Below are 26568 nucleotides of genomic sequence, written 5' to 3'. Positions count from 1 at the left end.
TGCTGATCAGCCCTGCAGACATGTTGTGCTGGCACGACAGCTAACTGAGATCAAAAAAATGAAGGAAGCAACCTCTTGAAAGGACCATTGTGTAGCTGATCAGGAGAACTGGGTTCAATTACTGCTCTGTCTTGGTGGTTGTATGACCCTAGGTGAGTCATTCAGTCCCTCTGTGTATTTCTTCAGTGAGCAAGTGGGAGCAATACATACTCATATGTCCTTAAGATTCTCTTTCTACTTCTCTCGTCTGTTTTCCTTCTCTTCATCCTCAGAGCTGGTTGTCATTTATCAACAAATAATTTTTTCCCATAGCTTCTCACCACCCACTTTGTGCAGAGCCTTTTACTCCAGAACCCAAGAAAGGAAAGACCTGGTTCCCACTGCACAGCACCCCTGGTTTCCCCTCCCTCTTCCCTTGTAACTCATCCCAATTGCCCAGCTCCATCTCACACCTGAGCTGCTGAAATCAATAGTTTCTGGGTTTTATGGTCCTCTTGTAAACAGTGGCAAAATCAATGAGATTTCCATACTGCAGGGTGAGGAACATTGATGTCAAGGCTATTGATAAGGAGCTTCTTTTTATAAATGCGAAGTAAATACGGGGCGCTCCTGCCGAATTTATGCATAATGAGGCGTTTATGCAAACAAAGTGCACACAGCTCGTTGAACTGCCTGGGGCAAAATAATATTCCACCTTCAAGCTTAATAACTGCGTATACTTAGAACCAATAGGAAGCATTCTGCTCTGGTTTGAAGTGCCTAATTAAGTCCGTTCAAAGAGTTTTTTTCAAAGCCCCTCTCTTTGAAGCACATTTATGGTTGGTGTCAGAGAATTGATGGCTGTCTTAATGTTTCATTGTTATAGAATATTCCTGTGACTTCTGTACTCTTTAATGCAGTACCTGTGTTCTTTTGAAATAATCTATGAGATTTCATGCTAAGCCTTGCTCTCGTTCCTTCCTATTTTTATTCTGACTGTATTAACCAATTCTCTTTGGAGAATGTGCTTGCAGCTTAGGTGTATCTCACTTTACCTAATAAATGTGTTCCTGGCACGTAGTATGTAAATCAAATTTTAACAAATTGAATCATATATTTAAATGCCCGAGGGGCACTCATTTTTAGAAATGAGTTATATTCTGAATTTTAAGTAAATTTTTACACCCTAATTTTTCTTTTCTGATAACCCATGTTTTCACTTGGGTTTGCTTATTTAGGTAATACCTGTATCAAATTATTGAATTCATTGAGGAATTTTAAAAAGCAGGTGGTCGAAAGCTACTTCTTAATGACCCTTGTGTTTGCATCATTACTGACATAGCTAATTAACTACAATTGAACACACATAGTTAAAACTTAAACCAGTTGTTTGATTGCATAGGTAAGAGAGTTACGGGGAGGGTAATGGAAGTGGCTTGTTAGATTTAAAAGTAAGGTAAGAATTTCTCTTAACAATAACAGTAGGCTAGTCAAGGGACTTCATCATAGACCTGTTAAAAAAAAATTCTGTAACTAATAGTTGGTGACATCCCAGTGACATGGACATTTTAGGATTGTAATCAACCATTGAAATAATCAGTCAATCACCCAAATACCCTACGTACAAATAGACACCTTGGATCTCATAAAACCAATGTTTGATGAATGCCTACTGTGTGCTGGATTCCAGAGCTGCATGGGAAAAGAAGATACGGCCTGTGTGTGCTGGGGTGGGTTCTATGATGAAGGTCAGCTGTGGGACCAGTGGAGGGGATGATGCACTTTATCTTCCAGGGGACCAGCCTGGACCTTGGAAAAAGAGACAGGTGCTTTATATTTTAATTGATATTAAAATTGCCCAGAGGTGATGATGTATATGCTATGTAGACGGCAAATGTTTTTTAGTTAACAGAAAAGCATCTTGAGAGTGACGGATTCTGAGAGTGAACTGATTTTCACTGCACTAAAGGCGTGCAGTCTATATTAGACTGCACACCTTCCATAATTCCCCTAACCTGAGGGATAGTTTGAAAGATTATAGGTTGGGGAGAAAATAACCTGGGCAGGATTGAAGGAAGCCAATTGATCTGACTGACTTGAGTTGAGAATAAAAATAAGCAGAATGAGGGTACAGCTTTATGGCAAAATCATCACACGTCTATACGTAATGCTCAAATTCAATCAGGTCCAAAGAGTAGACCAGGTTCCCTTCCATCCACCCCACGTGCCATTCAACTCTGGAATCCACAGTCGGAAGAGGTCATGAGATTGAGATAAAACTGGTGTCTCGCACTCAGTTTCAGCTCCTTGTCTGCGTCTGGTGTTTAATAAGTACCCCATGGCCTGTCTGTGTATCCACACCCTACAGGCAAGCTGCCTACTTCAGCTGCTGCACAGCCCAAGACACAGCAGCCTGTGCAGGTGGACGTTTGGGGGTCTTCCTCAAGGGCTGACTATGGGACCTTAAGCCCCACTCTCCCTCCCACCCTGAGATGCAGGCACACGTCTACAGGCCACTAAGGGGAAACTTCCTGGGAGGGGAGGGGGATGCTTTGGATGGAAGTTTGTTTTTTCTAAATTTGGCTGCTGAGCCATCAGAGTCAGAACCACACAGTGTGAGCCGAGCACTCCTGGTTGCAGCCCCTGGGATGCAGTGAAGCAGAGAGCAGGAACAGAGGCCCACATACAACGGAAAACAGATGCTCGCCGTGGCTTAGGGAAGGTTTGTGAAAGAAACAACTGAGAGTAGGTTTTTGCTTGTGTTGTGATTGCTATGATTTAAGTCAGAGGCTCGGGGCCTGACCTCCAGTTTGCACCAAGAGGATGGAGAGGAGGAAAAGGGTAGAGAAGCAGTGCTGGACAAATCATCCCATCTAACAGTTAATTAAGTACGGGGGTGCAGAGACAAAGACGATTCGGAAATGACTGTGAAAGGCTTGGGTGTGAGGATAGTGATGCCATTTCCAGAAGTAGAGACACGGGAAGAAAGAGGTGGTGGGGCAGGGAGCTGAGCGCAGTCTGGACGCCCCGGAGGAGTTTGAGATACTGCAGGGACCTCCAAGAGAACATGCTCAGGAAGGAGTTGAAAGGGCAGGCATTGCACGCCTGGCACCCTGCTGGCTTCGTCCCTGTCACCCAGAGAAGGAAGAGTGTAATCTGGGATGTGCACGAGAATGCCAAGGTGGAGAGCATAAAGTGAACAAGAGGTGAAATCAGAACGTGGGTGAAAGGAGAATGAATTCAAGGGGGACACTCATCCAGCGCTTTCCAGACTCATCCTTTGAGGGTCCCTCCAAATCCTCTGGGAAGCCAGCGTCACAATCTAACCCCAGCTCCCACTTGTGAATGTGAGCCTCTTCCTGCCAGGGACAATAACGGCATTTCCGTGCCATGGGCTCAGCTCCCTGCTCCAGCCTGGGGAAGACCCCAGAAGAGAGGTTTTCTATCAGACGCAGAGCGGGTGGGTGATGAGGGCCTCCAAGAAATCAGAAAGGTAGTGAAAGGAGTGAAACTTCTGAGGTTTCAAGAGAAAGTGTCTAATGAAAAGGGAGTCAAGGTCACTACACAGAGACATAATTAGATCCTATGACTTTCAAACGGTTCAGCCGGGAAGAGGGAGACAAGATCACAGACAGGACAGTGCATTGACGTTTAACTGTCTTAATCTACAGGCACAGAATCGCCAGCATTTATAAGCTTAAAATTAGAGTAAGGTTGAAGGGAACTCAGCCCCTGCCAGTGATGAAGGCTAAGATACACGTCCAGTCTTAAATGGGACATAGAAAACCCGGGGTCTGCTATTGACTCTGTCAGTAATTCATTACATGGCATGAGATAAAGTCTCTGTGCCTTCAGGGAAACAGTGGTGAGAAGAGTAATTATTTCCTGGGAGTGAGCTGCCTGCCGAGGTATTTATACACTGTGCAACGGAGAGTAAAATACTACTTGCCCACCTACCTACCCGTTAGAGGTGACGCCTGGAGAATGGTTTCAGATTCTTGGATGAAAGGGTATATGAATAGCTGTGTATCATCCCCTTCCAGTGTGTCCTATCTGTGCATAACCTAGCTTTCTGGAGCGACAGTGGTAATGGTACAGTTTGTCCTTTGAGTTGCTGATTTCAAGTTTCTCCATCTGAATGTGTGGCAGAGTTCGGGAAAAGTGAGACTCCATTCTTCATGGTTCAAGAGAACATTGCTAATTTTTGTTAATGACAACTATTTAAAGACAGAAATTTAAACAAACAAACAAGGTTACTGCATGGCAACTATATTTTACTTATAGAATCTCCTTTCTGAGTCCTTTAAAGGAAAATTATTTGATATTTTTTTCAGCTTAGGGTAATTTCACCTTACCTATTTCATTGGCTAACCTAGTAAAGAAGAACTAGTTTTGAAATTCAGAGGGTGTCATATTTATTTTCTATACATCTTGTCACTTGCTACGTATGTTTGTAAACAAATATGTTCTGTTTTTTGGAGACATATGGCTCCTAACTTGTTTGACTTAATAAGGTAACAGAAGTTCTGTGCAAAATCTGCCTCTAAGGGTGGTATTCTCTTGGTGATTTGATGCTCCAAAGGGTGTTTCATTCAGGGCAGAGGCTGATTCTCTTGTCCCCTCTCCTTTCCACATCCCTCTTCCTTCCCAAACATGTGGGAGAGTGACCCTTGCCAAGAGACTCAGAAAAACTCCAAAAACAGAACAGATGAAGCCTTAGGATATTTTCAATGACCCACTCCTATATTCTTTCCTTTCCCTGGAAAAGTTCAAAAAGTCTAGTTTATTCCCTAGGACACCCTCCAGGGTTGCTCAGCCTGAGTTATGAGAGCAGAGCCAGCAAGGGACTGCGTGCAGGGAAGGTGTCCTGCCCGTGTCCCTGTGGACACTGTGGGTCCCGCTCACGCGGAGCCCTCCCGCAGCTCTTTTGGGGGCAGGAAGTCACATCTCCAAGGCAAGGCTGCACCGAGTCCCTGTGGGAGGCCGTCTGGGAGAAGGCTCAGTAGGGTCAGGTAACTGGGAGGGCGAGAGGCTGCAGAGGGGCAACTGCGGACCTGGCCCGGCAGCCGGACTCCTGGGTTCCAATGCCAGCAACACCTCTCAGCAGCCGTGAGACATGCGAGCGAGCTGGTTCACTTACCTGCGCCTCCATGTTCTTGCCTGTGACAGGTGAATAAACCAAGTGTGTGTGTGACGTGGTCATTTCATTTGTTTTTAGCCGCTTCACCTTCAACATGTGAAATGTCCACTTTTAGTGGCTCTGTCAGGGCGAGGCATTTTAGCTCCAGAAGATTCTATTAGAGTGTGAGAGTCCTCACATCGCAAAGAGGGGTGCCCTGGGATAATGGGACACGTGACCAGTTAATAAGGTTGGCCAAGAGGCGAGCAGAGGTGCAGACATTCACTTATTCAACATTTAAGCACTGTGTGCACAGAACTCTGCCTCTGTTTTCTCCTCTTCCACAACCAAAGTTCTACTTTTATGATTTTTTACACATTGTGGACTTCTGAATAATACTGATTTTAGACAAAATTTTGCAACCAAAGAGTTTGAAAGAGCTGATCTCAATAGCATCCCAGATGAGTTCTCGTAATGAAGAAGCTTAAAGAATCCCCGTCATGTGGGGAAATGAGCTAGACACAGAATTTCTCAGGCCTGGGCTCATTCCTTTGTCACGGGAACCATACCATGCCTCATCGGACCCTGGCCGCCTCCCCAGACCCTGGCCACCCATTCCTTCTACCAAATGTCAGGAGGGGTCTGACCAGTAGTCTCTGAAGCCAAAGTGTTGCTCCATGCATAAAATAAAAACTTCCAAATTCAAGAACTGTTAGGTATAGTCTTCCACTTTCTGAAGCCCTAATATGAAAACGTTGTCACACAAATTTAAGAAATGGCTACACTTAACCACACCTGACTCAGTAGATGTTTTCAGGGATGATTGAATGCCTGAAATTTGGTTTTTTGACCTCTTATCTAACCTCATCAAGACTCAGTTTGTTAATCAAAAAATAGAAACAATTATTTTGTTGTGAAACTCACATATGATAAAGCACTTTGTAAACTATAAAGCACTGTACACTATCATTTTTTCTTTCCCATTCCTTGGGCAAGACTCTTATCATACTGCTACAGCTTTATATCTTAGTGTCATTGAGTCCTCTTATATCTTTGCTAAATACTACTAATCCTTTTGCCTACAAATCAGCATAAGTCACATCTGTCTGATGAGTGTCTGTCTACTATAGGGCTTCTGTGATACAGATTGATGGGCCTCACTCTTGTTTGGTGTCATCTCATTGGTTTGATGATCTCTCTTATAATTCTCACTTCCAGCTGACCCCGCACTGAGGTGGCAAATCTATGTTTGCTTCACTACGCCTATTTGTGAATTTCACCTCACTTCTCAGTCAGAGGAACTCATTTTCCTGAGTTTGTTTTAACTTTATAGAACATCCACTTCAGGGACTTCCCTGGTGGCGCCGTGGTTAAGAATCCACCTGCCAGTGCAGGGGACACAGGTTCAAACCCTGGTCAGGGAAGATCCCACATGCCGTGGAGCAACTACTATGCCCATGTGCCACAACTACTGAGCCCATGCTCTAGAGCCGTGAGCCACAACTACTGAGTCCACGTGCCACAACTACTGAAGCCCGAGCGTCTCCGCAACAAAGAGAAGCCACCACAATGAGAAGCCCGCGCACCGCAGTGAAGAGTGGCCTCCCACTCGCCGCAACTAGAGAAAGCCCTCACGCACAGCAACGAAGACCCAACGCGGACAAAAAAAAAAAAAAAAAAAAAAGAACAGTCTTCTTAGTGATCCTTTTTGTTGTCAATCTATAAAAGCAAAAGGTTATTTGGGAAAAGAAGGTGCTATATTAGCAGTCATTTCTACTGATGCTGCTTCTTATTCTTTTGGATACCTACTGTAAGCATCTACATTGGTCTCTGCTTTGACTGGGAAGAATAAAAAGTCTCCAAGATAAAACATTCAGAACATTTAGATAATATCCTAAAAGAAAAAAGTAGACAAACTTACACATTTTTCTTTGACTTAGTAATATATTTCTAACTCTGACTTACTCATATTTCTCATCTTCATCCTACTTGAGCTGTTATATTTTTAAAAAGAAAGAAAAAATCTTTGGAAATAAATCAAGTGAAAAAAGGGGGAAAGGCCAACTTTAAAGCAACTTCATTAAATTTTGCTTTTTTTAATTTGGAAAAAATGTTTAGAATAAAATAGGACGCTAGAAAACATATCCTATTATCTAAGACCTTGTCTAGTGGGTCTTCATTTGAAAGTCTTGTATTCTAGAGCCAACTATGCAACCTTGGGGATGTGAACATAAATTAGTCCTCTATATTTGTTAATATGATGCAGGAAAAACCCTGCTTTCTAGAATAGATACCAAAATTGGAAATATATACACAGAATTTGATTTTTCTCAAGGAAATTATATTAAAATTGAGCAGAGCTGTCTAATTGTAGAACCTGATGTCCAACTTTTTAATGGAAATGGCCACATATACTATCTTAGTTAAATATTTGAATTGATTTTCTATTTAAACCTTAATTTCATAGATTATAATGTCACCAAATATGAAACTATTTTACTTTATTTTATTTTTCTTAAGAACTCTTTAGATACGAGGCAGAGGAAGTTAGGAAGGAGACTCTGACCCTACAAAGAAATGTCCAGAGCTTCCACAGGATTAGGATCCTGCATAAGAGCAGAAGTTGGAGCAGGGCAGAGAAGAGTGAAGAAAGGAAATTGGGACTCAGAGCTAGTGGAAAAGACAAGTGCTTCTTATATGCCATAGTCTCCAAAAGCAGGATAATTATAGGATTCCCTTTGCACTGTCTAATGTTGGCTCTACAATTAATAATAAGGTGGTAACTGTTGAATAACCTTTATTCTGACACCCCAAAATAATCCTCTTTATAGGCATCTTATAAATTTTTAAAATTTCTAAGTTTTATACACCCCAAAATGTATATTCTCATGAAAAAATAACAAAAAATATATTTAGAAAATATAAAGGAGGAGGAGGAAGAGATAAAGGAGAAGAAAGTGTTAGCCCTACTTTAAATAAAATAGTGCAGGAATTGAGAGATCAATCAGTAGAAAACGAATCTAGGTATATGAAAATCTGAAATTCAGTAAAGGTGACATTTCAAATCAGTAAGGGAAGGTTAAATTATTCAATAAATGGAATTGTGTTCATTGCTCTGTGTTTGAAAGAAAATAAAGTCAGGATGTATACCTCCCAGTACTCCACAAATAGTTTTGAAGTAGTGCAAACATTTAAGTGTAAAATATTAAAGCTATAAAAATACTAGAAGAAAATATAAGATCATTTTTTAAAATAATGTCAGAGTGGAGAAGGTGTTTCTAACCACAACACAAAATCTAAGAGGCATTGAGGAAAAGATTGATGGATCTGACTAAATAAAAGTTAAGAACTCGTGTACAAAGAGAAACAACCCAGCATAGAGCTACATGGCAAATGGCAAATTGGGACAAAATAATTTCAATACATAAAATAGTAAAGATTTAATGCCCTGAACATAAAAAAAGAAATAAGAAAAAGACAAACAACCCAATAGGAAGAAACAATTCAGAGAAGAAGCATAAATAATCAAAAAGAACAAAGAGATGATCAACTCTGTTAACAGTTAACAGAGTAATGAAAATCACAGTGAGATATGACCTCTGGTTTTTATGAGATTTCTGGAAACACTCTTGTTTACAGTTGATGAGAAGGCAAACAGGCAATATATTTTGAAAGATAGTTTAACACTTTCATCTTAAGTGTGCCTTTCATTCAACCCCTAAACTCTACTTCTAGGCAACTACCCTATGGAAATAATAACACAGATGTCATTGAAATAGTAAAGGTTTGTGAAGTGTCTAAGTGTTCATCAGTAGGAGAATGGAAGGCTGTGCAGAGTTTTTATAAATTAGGATATATATTCTGCCTTGGAAAAAAGAACCATTGTTTATTGTAAGATAAAACATGCACACCTACACATTGGAGGACCTAATGAAAGCATGATTCTATTTTTATCCAATAGATGATGCACGTATATGTGTGTATACATGCAGAAACATTTATGTGTATTCTAATAGAAGCATAGCAGCAATATTGATGAAGAGGCAGTGAGGGAGGAGTTTGTGGGGGAGGAGTTTGGCTGAGTGAGAGACTTTTATTTTAATCAAAACATGCCAAATGATGCTTTCATTTACAGCAAGGTGCCAAAATACAATGGTATGCAATTTTACTCAAGTAGCATGTGTAAAGTACTGTCTCATTAACCCCTAGATTAGGCCTTACACCTTCTGCTGGAATGGTTGACCTTGAGACAGGGCACCAGAGCCACCACATGGCGTCTGCTGAATACATTTAATCCCTTCCACTTCTTCTCATTTTACAGAAATAATTTCTGTGACATTTTGTTTTTACACAGCACTGAACCCGAGATTTTCTTCAGTATTTATGAGGGCATTTACAGAAGGAACAGAGCAATGCAGTATAGACAGGTCACAATAATTCTCCCAGGCTTTCTGACACCCGGTGTTTCAAGCTTCACCTTTCTTCTACACATAATCAATTAAACTAAAACTGTGGCAAAAGGATCTCAAAGGCCACTGCAGAGACGAAAATAACTTCATATAAACCATTCCTATTATGAGTGAATATATTTAGATTTTGTTAAAAATAAAAACCCAGGATAATTATAAGAGCAAAGTAGCACAGACCAGGACAGGAAGGAGAAGAACACGAGGGTGCTGGCACGTTCAGGAACGCCGGTGTATTCACGTGGTTTATTGCTTCTCTCAGCCCTGAGCTGCTAGCGGGGCACTGGCACTAGACGGGGGAGGGGCTACAGACGGTGCTGCGCCCCCACGTGGTCAGACGCACGGGAGGGTGTGCCCTCCCTACCCAGCCCCACCAGTTCTTTGTCTCTAAGTGGCTGGAACTTGCTGGGCAGCATCAGTTACATTAGTGCCACACTGAGGCATTTGCAGGCTCAAATCATAATGGTACCTTCCATTTTTTTTATTAGAATATAAAAACTAATACCCACAGAATAAGTGAAATTTAGCAAAAGAGACATGTTTTCCAAAGTTCCTTTTTTTTTTTTTTTAATTTATTAATTTATTTTTCACCGCGTTGGGTCTTGGTTGTGGTGCGCAGGCTTCCCATTGCGGTGGCTTCTCTTGTTGTGGAGCACGGGCTCTAGGCACGTGGGCTTCAGTAGTTGTGGCTCACGGACTCAGTAGTTGTGGCTCGCCGGCTCTAGAGTGCAGGCTCAGTAGCTGTGGTGCACGGGCTTAGTTGCTCCATGGCATGTGGGATCTTCCCTGATGAGGGCTCGAACCTGTGTCCCCTGCATTGGCAGGCGGATTCTTAACAGCCACGCCACCAGGGAAGTCCATTTTCCAAAATTCTGACTGGCCTCTTTTTCCTGGGGGTTACAGAAAGAAAAATAGATACATTTATTAAAGACATCATATTTCAGACAAATAGTTTTCAATTATGATGTTTTGTCAGATTAGGAAGTTTAAAGAACAGGTTGCCTCAGCCTACTACTGCTTGGGCCTTTTTATGACGCTTATAAAAAATAACCTATGCTTCAACTGGTATTTTTGTCGATTCATATTTCTGTGCAGAGAACACTGGTTGTGACTTCATTGTCCTGAGGTGTTAAGCCCTGTGAAGGAGGGTCTGTTTTGTTTACCCCCTAGCCTCAGCAGTACCTGCGCATAGTGGGAGCTCAGTAATTATTTGTTTTTTGTGGAATAAAAAGCTTCAGATCACTTTATAACTATATGTCCTCATTTGGATTAATTTTTATTAGTTTTATTTTCCATGGCTGTAGAATTAGGTAAGTCATTAGGTCAGTAGCAAAAAGCTTGACCAAACCCAGAAAAGTACAGGTACTCTTTGAAATGCATACAGAAGAAGGCCTTACCTTTCAAGCTTACAGAAACGACTTATCATGACAGCCTTGTCCTTTGGGTAATGTCCTGTCACTTGAACACCACATGACCATTAAAAGCCCACTTGTATTTGAAATGCAAAGGAAGCCTGATGAGAGCCTGCTGATTGTTTTTAAATTAAGAGATCATGTTTAAGTATTATGTCTTTTGTTTCTTCGCTAGATGTATATATTTTAATATCTCACTTGCTTTTATAACCCATCTCACAACATGAAGTTTAGAATATATGCTGTGTATTTTTTAATATTCCTTTGCTCCTTGATTGTGATTTATTATTTTTCAAAGAGCTTTGAAATTCTCAGTTTCCAGAAGGTTTTTGAATTTAAAGTGTAATTGTTCTAAAATACCAAAATTGGTGAGGTTATCTGAAGAAGATGGTTCTATATACTCAGAAAAGCCACTTAAAATTGGATGAAATTGAGGAATTAGAGCAAAAGCTTCATTCCCAGGATATTAATCTAGGCTTTCTTTGGAACAAGAAACAAGGCTGAGAAATTGTCCTCAGCTGTAAATGGAGAATGAGTCTAAGCATCCTCCTAAAGAATTATAATTTAGGGCTTCCCTGGTGGTGCAGTGGTTGAGAGTCTGCCTGCCAATGCAGGGGACACGGGTTCGAGCCCTGGTCTGGGAGGATCCCACATGCCGCGGAGCGACTAAGCCCGTGAGCCACAATTGCTGAGCCTGCGCGTCTGGAGCCTGTGCTCCGCAACGGGAGAGGCCACGATAGTGAGAGGCCTGCGCACCGCGATGAAGAGTGGCCCCCACTTGCCGCAACTAGAGAAAGCCCTCGCACAGAAACGAAGACCCAACACAGCCATAAATAAATAAATAAATAAATAAAATTTTAAAAAAAAGAATTATAATTTAGTTCTAGTCAGGAGTAGCTGAGCAAGAGAAAACCTGATTACTTAAAGGCACTAAGTATATTAGGAAGAGAAACACAAATACGTTCAACCACTGCAGTCTAGCTTTTTAGGTTCTGGTATTCTGATGGGAACTGATAGGCTCCATTACGGATGTCCATCATGGAGGAGATGAATTTAGGATGCCTTGGTCATTTGTCTTGTCTGCAGACTGAGCTTCTTAAAAAATCGAGCTATATGCTTGCAAGTTATATAACTTAATTTACTGCTGAAATGGAACATAAAGTGGTCACTGCAGTGACACTCAGGCTTTGAGGCTTAAAACCCTGGCAGGTCATGTACATGGATTGTGGGAGATTTGCGTGATTCACGCTGTGAGAATAATCACGGATAAGGCCTCATTAGCCAAAACTGTGTGCAGACTATGCATAACTAATGGGAAAATTTCCAACTCAGTATGGACTTTGGATACATTTACCTTCATGGAAAACTATTTTTGTCCATATCATCAAGTTTCCAGGAGTAATAAATCTTTCAGTGTGTTTTAAAGAACTTATAATTTAAAAACCTCACTGATAAAATTTGATGATATCTCATACCATCTGTTATTTTAGTAGAAACTTGGATGGTATGTATTAAATGTTAAATATAGACAATTCTAAATATTCTAAAAATAATTCAAAATATTGAGGAAAACACCTCAACTCTATAGATGGTTCTGGTAGCTCAGGCTCTAACGGTGTTTCTTAAATTACGTCCTTTGATGAACAGCTTTAGAATCACCACACTTGTTTAAAAGTGGAGCACCCCAGGTCTCACACATTCCTTGAGCGAGAATCTCGGGCAAGGTGGGGGTAAGAGTCTGGAATTTACACTTTAACAAATTCTCCAAGTAATTTTGACTCACACCCAAATATAAGAACCACTACTTTGAGATCACAGTGTTAATAATTTTTGGAGTCAGATTTAGTCCCAACATAGGAAACTGTCATCTGTATGTGTCCAGGTTTATCGTGACTTCAGCCAAGAGGTGGCGCGTCTGTGCCACTGGGCCAAAGATGAGCAGGTGAGAGATGCAGGTGTGATACTGCAGTCTGCATCCCCAGTCCAAAAACTTACCAGTCCCATATTTAATCAAAAATAATTCTATTGTTGACATGTTACTCTAAATAGTAGCTGCATTTCAAAATTGTGACTGTTCCTTTTTCTCTTTTGATTAGAGGTTATACAGTAGTCTGCATCCAGTGGCTGCCAGGTCTTAGAGATAAGCAAACGCTGTCCTGGTCAGCAACCCCTGATCTTCCTACTGACCACAAGGCAGCATGGCAGTGGCTAGGAGCGCAAACTCTGCTTCCTACCCTTGGTCAAGTTTATCCAACCTCACTGCACCTCAGTTTCCTCATCCATGAAGTAGGGCTAACAATACCTACCACATAGGTTTGCTTATGAGGATTAAATGGATTTATATCTACAGAATGCTGAAAAAAGTGCTTGGCAAATAGTAAATGCTATATAAGTGCTTGTTGAAAAAATATAACTCTAGAAAAGGTAGATTATTCTAGTAAATTAAAGAACAAAGAGAAAAATGAAAGGATCATCGCCAGTCTGGGATGGGCATTGTTGTCCAAAGAAAGATTGTACATCTTGTGTCTCTTAACAGCTCCTAGGAAACTAGAGGAACAAAAGAATTAAAAGGAGAAATGCAAAAGACAAAGTAAGCAGCGTATTAGATAAGGAGTCAAAGAAGAATGAAAAATGGAGTTGTATAGTTTTATAACCACAAAGTTACTTGGTTCTGTGCATATCTTGATTATGTATATTTCATTGGGATGAAGGGTGGTTGTATTTAGCAACTCATGGAGGGGGGTGGTAGGGGGAGAGTAAAGACAGTTAACAGACAAAATTGGATATTATGACCTGTTTACCTGTGTCTGTCAGTAGAGCCCTCACTTTGCCTTCTGGGCCTAACATCTGCGTATTTCCTTTTGTTTTCCCTCTTCCCTTCACCTTAAAATTGTCAATAGCTAATTTTTGACCATTTTTCCTTTCCTATGTCATTCTCCTTTCTTTTTTCTCTCATGCTGTCTTCTGACACTCTATTTCAAATGCTTTCCACTAATCTTAACTACCTTAACAAGCTCCTAACCAGTATCTTACAAACCCACCACCTTCATCATTTTTCTATCAAAACCCTTCAATGACTCCCCTGCAATAATGTCAAAACTTTATTAGGTGGTTTCAAAGTTCTTCCCACTTGGGTCACACTTGCCATTGTAGCGTCATCTCCCACCACTGCTCCCTCACACACGTGTCCTCACTCACCACGCGCATGAGCCAGGCTTCAACTACGCTCAGGAGGCACTTCCGCCTCGCCTTTGCACACAGTGTGTCCTGTGCCTAGAACTCTGTTCTGATGTGGACGGGAGCCATAAAGGAAGCTTCCCTCAGACGGAAACATTGCAGGAGGGTGTACTGTGTTGAATAGTGTCCCTCAAATTTTGTGTCTTTTCCAGAAGCTCAGAATGTGGCTTCATTTGGAAATGTGTATGTGCGGATATAATTAGTTAAAATGATGTCCTACTGGTGTAGGGTGGGCCCTTAATCCAATATGGTGGGTGTCCTTAAAGAAGAGGAGACACACAGAAACAGACACACCCAGAAGGAAGATCCCTCTGTGAAGATGGAGGCAGAGATTAGAGTGATGCTTATACACACTGGGGATGGCTCGTGACCCTAGAGTTTGGAGAGAGGCATAAAACATAAGGCTTCCCTTAGATCTTTCAGAGAGAGCATGGCCCAGCTGACACCTTGATTTTAGACTGTGAGACAGTAAATTTTTGTTGTTTTAAGTCACCGGGTTTGTGGTACTTTTTAATGTCAGCCTAAGGAACTAATAGAGTTGGTGTTGAATATTGTATCCTCATTGTGAAGTGGAGCTGTCTCACCCTTCTGACCTCACAAAATTGTGGTGGGGATCAAGTGGGATGAGAGATGCAAGTGTGTTATTAGATGTGTAAAAGTCTACACAGGGATGAAGCAAAGTTCATATTTTTTTAGAATCCTTTCATCCCCTTGCATAATCCCTACCACAATACTTTGCCAATAGTATGTGCTCAATAAACTTGTTCAGTATTTTCTTTTAATTTATTCTTTTAATGTTTTGCATCAGTTGTATCTTAAAAGATCCAAAACATAGATACAGAGAACGCAGTCAGTATTCAGATTACTGTCTAGTCATTTATATGCAGCTTTTACTGCATTTAGTGTTATTTCAGAAAGACATGATTTGGTTTGACATGATTGGTAGTTAAATCTAAGTAATACATTACAGTATTATTCTACAGTATATTCATTTTTAATCTACTAAGGAAGTTAAATCTCTATGGATTTAAAAATAAGATTTATTTTTTTTTAAATAAAAATGTTTAATTTATTTTCACAAGTGTGGCTGGCTTTATTTATGCTACTTACTAGAAATCTAATAAAGATATATTTTATTTAAAAATGATTATTTTAATGGCATTCCTTTGAAAGTGCTCATCAATAAATTTAATCAATCAACTACTCCAACAATAGAATAAACCTCCCAGTCTTAGTACAATAAAATGGTCTCTTGCAAAGAAAAGAAGAAGAATCTGAATACTGGGGATCATTATTTATCCAGTGAATGAGAACACATTTCCCTTTTGACACCCAACTTCTATTTAAAGTAAAACAACTAGAATATTATTCTTTCTTTATTACTTTTCCTCTAAAACTCATTAAACAGTTTGCATGTGCCCTGTGGTTAATACAGCCGTATAATAATTCAGCAGAGCTGATGGCAGTACCCGGTTAGAGACGGAAACTAGACATTGGAAGTTACAAGCGATCCAGGAGGAGAACCTGAGCCTTCTGTCACCACCCACTCCAACATCTCCTTGGCAGGAACTATTTTCAACTGATAAATTACTTCTGGACTCTTAGTGGCATTTATTAAGTCCAGAAGAAAAACACCTATGTAGCTCTTAATTGTGTTTAATATCAATTTGGATTTTGGGGAGTCAGGGCAAAAGCTGTGTTTCCAAGTGAAATTCAAATAATATCAATTGGATGTATGCTAGGAAAATATAATTTTAAAAGTTGCTCTCTGGAATTAATGAAGAAGAAAGGTAATGGGGATTGGGGAAAGTAATTTCTGGGTAATTTTTGTTGGCTGCTTTTGTCCATATGACATTTATGTTGAGCTTGTTAGTTAAGTTAACCTAGGCTATGCCAAAGTAACCCCTAAATTTCAGTGGCTAAAGAAACAGTATGTTTATTTATTTTTCAGGTTAATAGGTCAGTGCTGGTCAGGTTCAGATGAGATGGGAGAAGAGGAGGACTCCATGCAGTTGCAGGAACCTAGGCCGACAGTGGCTTTGTCACAGTCTTTTTGTAATCTTTTCTTAATTGAAGTATAGTTGCTGTACAACATTATATAAGTTATAGGTGTACAATATAGCGATTCACAATTTTTAGAGGTTATATACTCCATTTATAGTTCTTATAAAATATTGGCTATATTCCCCATGTTGTACAATATACCCTTGTAGCTTATTTTGGACCTAATAGTTTGTACCTCTTATTCCTCTACCCCTATATTGCCCCTACCCCCTTCCCTCTCCCCAGTGGTAAGCACTGGTTTGTTCTCTATATCTGTGTCTGCTTCTTTTTTGTTATATTCACTAGTTTGTTGTATTTTTTAGATTCCACATATGAGTGATATCATACAGTATTTATCTTTTTCTGTCTGACTTATTTCACTTAGCATAATGCCCTCCAACTCCATCCATGTTGCTGCAAATGGCAAAATTTCATTCTTTTTCATGGCTAAGTCATATTCCATTGTCTATATACACCACATCTTCTTTATCCATTCATCTGTTAATGGACACTTAAGTTGCTTCCATATCTTGGCAAATGTAAATAATGCTGCTGTGAACATTGGGGTGCATGTATCTCTTTGAATTAGTGTTTCTGTTGTTTTTGAATATATACCCAGGAGTGGAATTGCTGGGTCATATTCTGTTCTATTTTTAGTTTTTTGAGAAACCGCCATACTGTTTCACACAGTGGCTGCACCAATTATTATTCCCACTGGCAGTGTATGAGGGTTCCTCTCTCCACATCCTCATCAACATTTGTTATTTGTGTTCTTTTTGATGATAGCCATTCTGACAGGTGTGAGGTGATATCTCACTGTGGTTTTGATTTGCATTTCCCTGATGATTAGCAACGTTGAACATCCCTTCATGTGCCTGTTGGCTGTCTGCATTTCCTCTTTGTGGCCTCATGATCCCAGTCATGAAACCAGCCCTGCTGTGGAGAAAGATTCCCCTTCATTGCTTTTGGAAAAACGAACTGATAGCTTAAAGCAGTCAAACTACCTGATTCATAAATCCATTTCTATGCTAAGGAACATAGAGATTGAGATCCGTACTAACATGGACCAACAGTGTAGTCTAAAGCACCAAGAATTGTAGGACATGCCATCAATTTGTAGTGGCTTTAAGGGGGAAAAATATTAATGTACATCTTGATTATAAGGAGCATCTTAATGTCAAAAAATCCAAAATGAGGGCGGGGATCCTTCAATTCTTAGAATTGCAGTATAGCATTTGCTTCCCTATTATGTTACTACCTAATAATAACAATGGATCTGTATTTTAATATTTCAAGCATTCAGAAAAACATAGACACGGAATGAATACCTGTGTACCCATCGATCAATTTTATCAAATCTTTACATTCTTCCATGTTTACTACACAAGATTTTTAAGGGAAAAAAATTTCATATAACATTGACACCCTCTGGGGACCCCTCCTCTAATTACATTACCCCTCTTCTCTCCTCAGAGGTTTTCTGAAATCAATATTTATCAGAACGTATATCCATACCATAAACAATACATTGTTTCATGTTTTTATATTTCATATCATTCTGCAATATGCTTTCTCACACATCATTATTATTTTGATATCTATATGCTACATGTGATTCTAGTTAATTCATTTTAATTACTGAAGTGTGAATTTTGAATAAAAATACCCCAGCTTATCCATTTTATTGATTGTCACGTAAAATGTTTCTAACTTTTCTTTATTTTAAACAATGATTTAGGAAATCTTCCATATTTCTCTTGGTATACATAAGCTAGAGATTTTTAGGGTGCATATCTAGAAGTTGGCTTGAAAGTTGTGAGCATCTCATCTTTCACTCTTCTAGATACTTCCAAAGGCTCTCCAACTTACATGCTCATGGGTAGTACATAGGAGATGTGCCCCTCCACATGCTGGCTGGCATCAAACACTTTAATTGTTGCTAAACCAATGGGTGTAAGATGGTATCTTTTAATTTACATTTCTTTAATGACAACTGAATTTGACCATCTTTTCTTTTTTTTTTAAAGCAGAGGTTTTTCTTTTTCTTTTTTTTTTAATTAATTAATTTATTTACTTATTTTTGGCTGTGTTGGGTCTTTGCTTTCTGTGCGAGGGCTTTCTCCAGTTGTGGCGAGCGGGGGCCACTCTTCATCGCGGTGCGCGGGCCTCTCACTGTCGCGGCCTCTCTTGTTGCGGAGCACAGGCTCCAGATGCGCAGGCTCAGTAATTGTGGTTCACGGGCCTAGCCGCTCCGCGGCATGTGGGATCTTCCCAGACCAGGGCTTGAACCCGTGTCCCCTGCATTAGCAGGCAGATTCTCAACCACTGCACCACCAGGGAAGCCCTGACCATCTTTTCTTATGTTAGCTAATCAAATTTCTCTTCTACGAATTGCCTATTTAAATGCTTTGCTCATTTTTTTTTTTGAGTTGTGAATCCTTTCAGTTTGTTGTGTTTTATTGATTATGAATACTACTCCTTGGTTATATGTATTTCCAGACTTCATTTAATTTTCACCCTTATTCATCGGATCTTTTGCAAAGAAAAAAAAAGAGGGTAACTTTAATATAATCAGATTCATTAATCCTCCCTTTGTGATTTCAGGTTTTTGACCTTGATTAAGACAAGTCTCCCTTCCTTGAGTCCACAGATACACTCTTATATATTTTTTCCAACAATTCAAAGTTTTGTTTTTCACATTTTAATCTTTAATCCATTTCACAATTTTTTGAATGGCTTGACATAGGAATGTAACTGTGCCAGTATCATTTATTGAATGCTCCATCCCTGACCCACTGGTTTGTTCCATGCCCTCGGTTATATATGCAGCTTCTCCGTAGGCGTGCATGTTTCCTGCCTCTCTTGTTTTAACCACTGTAGGTTTATGCGCCCTCTGTCTGCTTCTTCAAAATTATCCGACCTATTCTCCACTCTGTGCTTCTGAGAATCAGCTTGTCAGGATCTATGAATTACTTTGAATTCATTATAGTTGATTTGTGGGAAATTGACACGTTTAAGTGATTGAATTTTTCCATTCACAAACAAATTACCTATCTTCATTATTTAGTTCTTTTTGTATTTCATTCATGTTTAAAATTTTTTTTCCATGAAGTTTTTGCACAGCTCTGGTTATTTTTTATTTTATTTAAAAATACTTTTCGTTTTTTAAAAATACTTTGCTGTTTACTACAATCCTTAGATTTCTTTTATAACATAATCTAAGTTTATATATTTATAACTGAAACTGTTTTATTACATCTTGATTTTTTGCCAGTTTAGGGATTACTGAATGAACTAATGCAAAATCCATCTTCTGCCAACTAACACTTGACTTTGTGTAATTTATTCAGCAAAATACTTTTTAAAGAGAATCATATGCAATGAATTAAAATATCTTGCATAGATTGGAAAGTTCTTGTTTCATTTTAAATGTATTCTAAATAATATAACTATATATTATAATATGTAACTATTACAATATTAAAATAATAATTTTATAAATAACAACAACATAGAACGCCTCAAATATAAAAGCTTTGGACACATCACTGTTTCAGAAGATGAATAGTTGAAGCAGTACTCCTGTGTATAGCCAGGTGTTCAAATGCAAGAGGAGGGAATTTTTTTCACTTGGACTATTTTGAGATGAAAAATATAAGCAAAGAGATTTCATGATAGCTTTAAAACTGGCAGTAGTTTTGAAATGTTAAATAAGGAGGTTGTCTGTCATCCCCTCAGAAATCAGTGGTTTAATGAGCTCCCTTTTATGGTATCTGCCTATGCCTTATTCTTGGCATGCCACACAGATTTTGGAGATGAATTTAAATTTTGTCACTATCCGTGACCTGCAATATGCGTATTCTGCTTCCTTGTATTGTTTGCTCACCAGTCCTTGGTGTCATTTTATTCTCCAGCACTCTAAACACAATAAAGATTCAGTCTTATTTCCGGGCAGTGTTGAATTAACCCATCAAGATCCTCAGAAAAACCCCAAGATTTCACACGTGACAAAGAAAACGGACACTCCTACACCAGAGAGACCTCTCAGACCACTTCACCCATCCTCCTCATGCCCCTCGACTCCCAGGAAAGCCATCGGCTCTCCTGTTGATACGGGATCTAAAATTGTGCTTTAAGTCAGGTTTTGGTCTCTACCAAGCCATGCTTTCAATAATACTAGCAATAATAGCTAACGTTCATAAAGTGCTCACACAGCACCAGAAGCTTTACACGAGTCAACTCATTTAATCCTCACAACAGACCTAAGAGGACGGGACGTATTTTGCAGATGGAGAGACTGACCAGGATCACACTGCTGGTAAATGACAGTCTGGATGCAAACGTGACGCCCGGCTCCATGGCCCCGGGACCCTGCTGCACTTGGGACCAGGCCCTGAGCAGGTTCACAAACGACCTCATACTTCTCACCATGACCCAGAAAGGTGTATGATATTGTGCCATTTGATAGTGAGGAAACCTTGGAACCCAGATCTCCCTGCCTCAAGGCCTGACGCAGAGGCCCTGTGCCCAGAAGGACTGAATAGATGAAGGAGACAGAAAGCTTGTCAGGAAAGCCACAGGAACTAGCACATCCAAGTGCCAAATACTGCAAACTTAAAGCAAATTGCATACCTGCCATCAATTTGACATTAATGTTTTCATAATTACACGTTATAAACCGTGAATGGTGCTTACCTGAATTATAAAGAAATTTAAGTATTTTCTTGTTTAACACTTCAGTGTAGACTTGAAAATTTTCCAAACTTGAGAACCAGAACAAGGGTCACAAATGGGCTTCTAAGGGATAAATGAAAAATATCTATTTACAACCACGGGTGAATATCTGACAACTCTACCCCAAAATGAAACAATTTAAGCTATCAGTATGATAAGCAATCTCCTAGGAAGGTAATTAGCACTAGAACATTTATTCTTTATCCCCACCTGTAAATTGTACCACCTGAATAAAAATTTAGCTGAAACATTAATTATAATTCAAATACTTGGTTGAATTTAGGTGATTGTCATAGCCTCCTAAATGATGTCCCAGGTCTAGCTTTGTCTTGTTTGCTCAGTTCCATGCATCATTTCTAGAATAATCATGCAAAATCAGTGTTTTTTTCCTAGGGTACTGGTGAAACTATGAGTCTAGGGTCACAGTGACGGGTCGTGTCCTGACTCCATGCTATGCTGCCTGCATCACTGTCCTGTGGCTGCTATATACAAATAACCACAAACCTGGTAGCTTAAAACAGCAGAACGTATTCTCTCACAGTTCTGGAGGACAGATGTTCAACATGAGTTTCACTGGCCTGAAATCAAGTTGTCAGCAGGCGCCATGCTCCCTGGGAAGGCTCTTAGGGAAATTCCTTGCCTCTTTCAGCTTCTGGGGGCTGCTGGCATTCCTTTGCTTGTGACTGCATCACTCCAATCTCTGCCTCTATCTTCACGTGGCCTCTTGCTCTTTGGTGTATATCAGGTCTCCCATCTGCTTCTCTCTTAAAAGGACACTTGTGATTAAATTTAAGGCCCAATCTATGATCTGGGATAATCTCCCATGGTCACAATCCCTAACTTAATCACATTTGGGAAGACTCTTTTTCCACATAAGGTATCATTTACAGGTTCCAGGAATTAGGACCTGATACCTTTTAGACCATTATTCAGCCTGCTCTACTGTCTATATGATTTCAGGTAAATTGTTCAATCTCTCTAAATCCAATTTTTTAATCTATCAAATGTGTGTAATAACAGTATTTATTTCATAAGGTTGCTTGAGACTCACATGAGATAATTTATGTAAAGCACTTAGCACAGTGTTTGGCAAAAATAAGCTTTCAATCGATAATAGCCATTCTGTTTCTATATGCAAAAAATTCAGTATCTCTCCATTACTTTTGGTCTAAATCTGAGTCTGGAAATCCAGGATGTCCATCATCTGGCCCCAACAATTTTTCCAACTTTGCCTTTTAGTAATTTCTCTTTTTTTTTAACATCTTTATTGGTGTATAATTGCTTTACAATGGTGTGTTAGTTTCTGCTTTATATCAAAGTTAGTAATTTCTATATAGATTTCTATTCTAACCAGACTTGTTTGCTATCTAGTCCCTCAGTTTAGTCTCCTGTCTCTCTTCTTTGTGCCTCTGTTCTTTGCTGCTCCTGTCTGTGACACTTGACCCCTTCGTCCTCGCTTGTCCAAACACCGTCTGTCCTGCCAGGGCCAGCTCAGTTCTATCCTCTCCTTGGAAGCTTCCCCAACCGAACCAGTCTGGGCTACTCACTCCCTTTGGGGACTGTAGTATTGCTCTTGGAATGCTTTATCAACTCTGCCCACGATGGCTCTGTACATTTACACCCTGTTGCATACAAAGGTATGCTAGGTGCCAAGCACATAGCAAGGATGGATAAACCATAAAGGGAGAGAATTCAAGGAAGTCAGATCTGGGTTCAAAGACTAGATTAACATCTTATCTCTTTAGTCCAGAAACAGATTAGAAATAACAGGCAGTGGATGGGCCAAAACCTGCAGGCCTCCTGAGATCCCAATCATAGAGCAGGCAGCGGTGGCTGAGAGCTGGGTTCTGTGGGATAAAGAGGAATAATAAGTCTTCCGTAGGATGGAGATTAGGACAGGCTTAACGCTCAGAGTTAGAGGCTAGACTGGAGTCTTCCACTACTAAAAAATAAATAAAGTCTGCTGGCAACTGCTGCCTTGTACTGGATGGGGACTGAGGAGTTGAGAAAAGATAACACAAAACTACTAGCAAGAGGACTGAGTACAGATTGAGAAAGAGGGAGAGAAATAGCAAAAAGCTTTCCACTTAAAATAAGCCTGCAAATAAAAATTTCATAACACATGAAGAAATCAAATGCTAAAAAGACAGTCAACAAAATAAAAAAATTGGAACACGAATTCATTCCAGATTAAACTAAATTTATATAACAGTATGAGAAGTGCTAAAGTGAGTAATTCTGGATGTTATGAAGAAATAAACAAGATAATGACATAAATTTAAAAGAAATTATTTTTTAAAAGGATAGAAAGGCTAAAATAAAAGCAGTTGGATACAAAGAAGAACAAATTATAAATGTTGTTGGTTAAAGAAAATGCAAAGCTTTAGAAAGATGATGAACTTTAACCTAGAACATTAAAGATTAGTGACTTAAAACCTCTTCCTATTGGAAATATATCTCAAATTGAGAAAGAGTAACTATGAAAATCCCACCTAGACACATCATGACAAAACTGAAGAACATTAAAGAAAACAAGAAAATATTTAGGACCACCAGGAAGAAAAGACAGATCGCCACAAAGCAACAGTTGGGTTGACAGTGGAACTGCCAGCAGTAGGAGATACAAGACTGTGGATCAATATCTTAAAAATGTTAAGAAAAAATAGCTACCTGAAATTTTATATACAGCTAAAGTATCATTCAAGAGTGAGGGTGAAATTAAGACAATTTCACACATACAACGATTGAAAGAGTTTACCAACTCTACTTAACTCTAAGTAAAATTACTGTTAAAGTAAGTGCATCAGCAAGAAGAATGAACCCAAACCTCAGACTGAGATAACAGAAATAATGTCAAGTGCTAAAACTGATCAAACATTAGTAAGATTCATTAACTTGAAAAAAAAAACCAAACTAAAACTCCAGACAACAATGGCAGAATATTAGAGGAGTTTTGACAGTCTGGTAAAGCCTATGAATACCTTCTCAGAATGTCTGTAAATGCACAGAGTGAAACTCATAAAGTTGCTATGTGTTTATATATATAATATATATGCATATACATATGTGTGCATACATATACACATATATATACATATATATGATGATGCTACAGTAATATATGTGGAAGGAAGGAGGGAAAGAAGGAAGGAAGAATAGAAGGAAGGAATTATCATTCAGGAAAGAAGGAACAAAGGAGGGAGGGAAAGTGGGAAGAAGGGAGGGAGGGGATTAGTTATCTCACTAGATGTCAGTCAAAATGGTTTCAACCTGGTCAGATTGCTCATTGATTGACTGGCTTATTGATTCATTTGCTCCTTCAGTCATTCACTTTCTTACTCATTCATTTTATAAACATTCACTGAGCGTCTGATCTGTTTTAGAAACACATGAGCTGCCCGGTAACGTGGAATCCCTGCTCCTCCGGAGCTTTCCATCGTGCCGGAAGAGCTGGACAATAGATGGATCATAATGGCAATGCAAAGGTTCAGTGCCAGGCTGGAGTGTGCACCGGGCGCCAAGGGACACCCAAGGAGGACGGGCTCCCAGCCCGGGGGTGCGGAGCAAACAGATCTGGCCTCCGAGGAGGAAGCGCCTGGGTCGCATTCTGGGAGCCAGACAGAAATTGGTCGGAAGGCAGAGGGCGGTGTGGGCTCCTCACCGGTGCCTGCAGCCTGGACGGGAGGCGCCGGGTGAGGCTGGGAGGCACCCCTGGACTCCCTGACTCTGACACGCGGAGACTCGGGGCCCAGGACCCTGCCTGGGGCTTCGGGCAGCCACTGAGGGTACCACGCGGAGGCAGCAACAGGATCACACCCGCCTGGTACATAGATATTCTGTTAAATTGTAGAGAAGGAATTGGAGGGAGCAGGACCTGAGGGTGGGTAAGTGGGTGGTACAGGGGGCCACGGGGGCCAGAACCGGGGTGGGATCCACTGTGAGCGACAACAAGGAGGAGGGAGCAGCAGGCCTGGTGACCTGTGATGGGGCGGCGGGGGCGCGCGAAGCAGCCGCTTCCAGGTCAGGGCTGGGCATGGGCGGGGAACGGGTGCACGACGCGGGGAGAAGAGACTCTGAGAGCAGCCGGGAGGGCAGTGCGTGGACTTGGGCAGTTTGAGTTGGATGAGATTTCTGAGCAGACATTTCTACTAAGTAATTGTATATCTTTTTTTTTTTTTAACACCTTTATTGTAGTATAAGTGCTTTACAATGTTGTGTTAGTTTCTGCTGTAGAACAAAATGAATCAGTTATATGTATACATATATCCCCGTATCCCCTCCCTCTTGCGTCTCCCTCCCTCCCACCCTCCCTATCCCACCCCGCTAGGTGGTCACAAAGCACCGAGCTGATCTCCCTGTGCTATGCGGCTGCTTCCCACTAGCTATCTATTTTACATGGGGTAGTGTATATATGTCCATGCCACTCTCTCACTTCGTCCCAGCTTACTCTTCCCCCTCCCCGTGTCCTCAAGTCCATTCTCCACGTCTGCATCTTTATTCCCATCTTGCCTCTAGGTTCTTCAGAACTTTTTTTTTTTTTTTTTAGATTCCATATATATGTGTTAGCATACGGTATTTGTTTTTCTCTTTCTGACTTACTTCACTCTGTATGACAGACTCTAGGTCCATCCACCTCACTACAAATAACTCAATTTCGTTTCTTTTTATGGCTGAGTGATATTTCATTGTATATATGTGCCACATCTTTATCCATTCATCTGTTGATGGACACTTAGGTTGCTTATATCTTTTTTAGAACAGTAGCTTTTAATTCTTTTGGTTGACCATGCACTTCATCAGTTAAATAAAAATCGTGCAGGAAAAACCAACACAGCACATATGTAATTATATATATTATATATTATTGTAATAATATATAATAGTAATATATATTATGATATGTAAATTACTATACAAATATTTGTATAATAAAAACACAAAAATAAAAATGTTAAAGGATGATGTCAAAAGAAAATATAAGCATTTTTCTACCAATACCCTTAGTGAGTTCAAGGCCATAACATCAGGTACAAGTTTAAAGTCCGAAACACATAGAGGAGTTGATCTGCAGAGGATTGTTCGTAACAGAGGATGGGCACAGTTGTAGAGAGTGGGGTTCCCTCCTGACCTCTTTTCCTCTTCTCTTCTGCATCTGCTGAAGTTTATGAAGGTAACCGATGCCTCCTGTGTCAAGTCTAAGTTTTACTGCTGTCACTGCTACATCTCAGCGGTTTCTGGCTTGGTGACCACTAGTTCTTTCCACCTTCCCTGAGAGACATTTTGTGAAAAGAATCCAGAATCTGGAGTCTGAAGGCCTGGGTTTAAATCTGGTCTTGATCTCTTTCACTATATGATCTGGGACAGATGACCTGACCGCTCCAAGTCTTGGTTATCTAATCCATAGCTAGAGAGTATATATTTTTCACATGTATTACATATATCCACATGTATTTTATATATAATACATATTCACATATATTATATATAGCATATATAATAACATATATCATAAACCTTCACAGATATAATATATATTTACATATACATTATGTATGCTATGTATAATATATTACACATT

At 39.9% G+C, this 26568-nt stretch overlaps 1 protein-coding gene across 1 annotated transcript in view; it reads left to right on the top strand.

The window, feature by feature from the left end:
• The window catches only part of PACRG (parkin coregulated), a 519387-nt gene that overhangs the window by 336586 nt on the left and 156233 nt on the right, over positions 1-26568 (top strand). The window contains 1 exon segment of the mRNA XM_036871117.1: positions 11049-11097. Coding sequence (XP_036727012.1) covers positions 11049-11097 — 49 coding nt within the window.

The sequence above is a fragment of the Balaenoptera musculus genome, chromosome 12 (assembly GCF_009873245.2).
Source record: "Balaenoptera musculus isolate JJ_BM4_2016_0621 chromosome 12, mBalMus1.pri.v3, whole genome shotgun sequence".
Taxonomy (NCBI): domain Eukaryota; kingdom Metazoa; phylum Chordata; class Mammalia; order Artiodactyla; family Balaenopteridae; genus Balaenoptera; species Balaenoptera musculus.
This window is presented reverse-complemented; position numbering and strand designations above follow the sequence as displayed.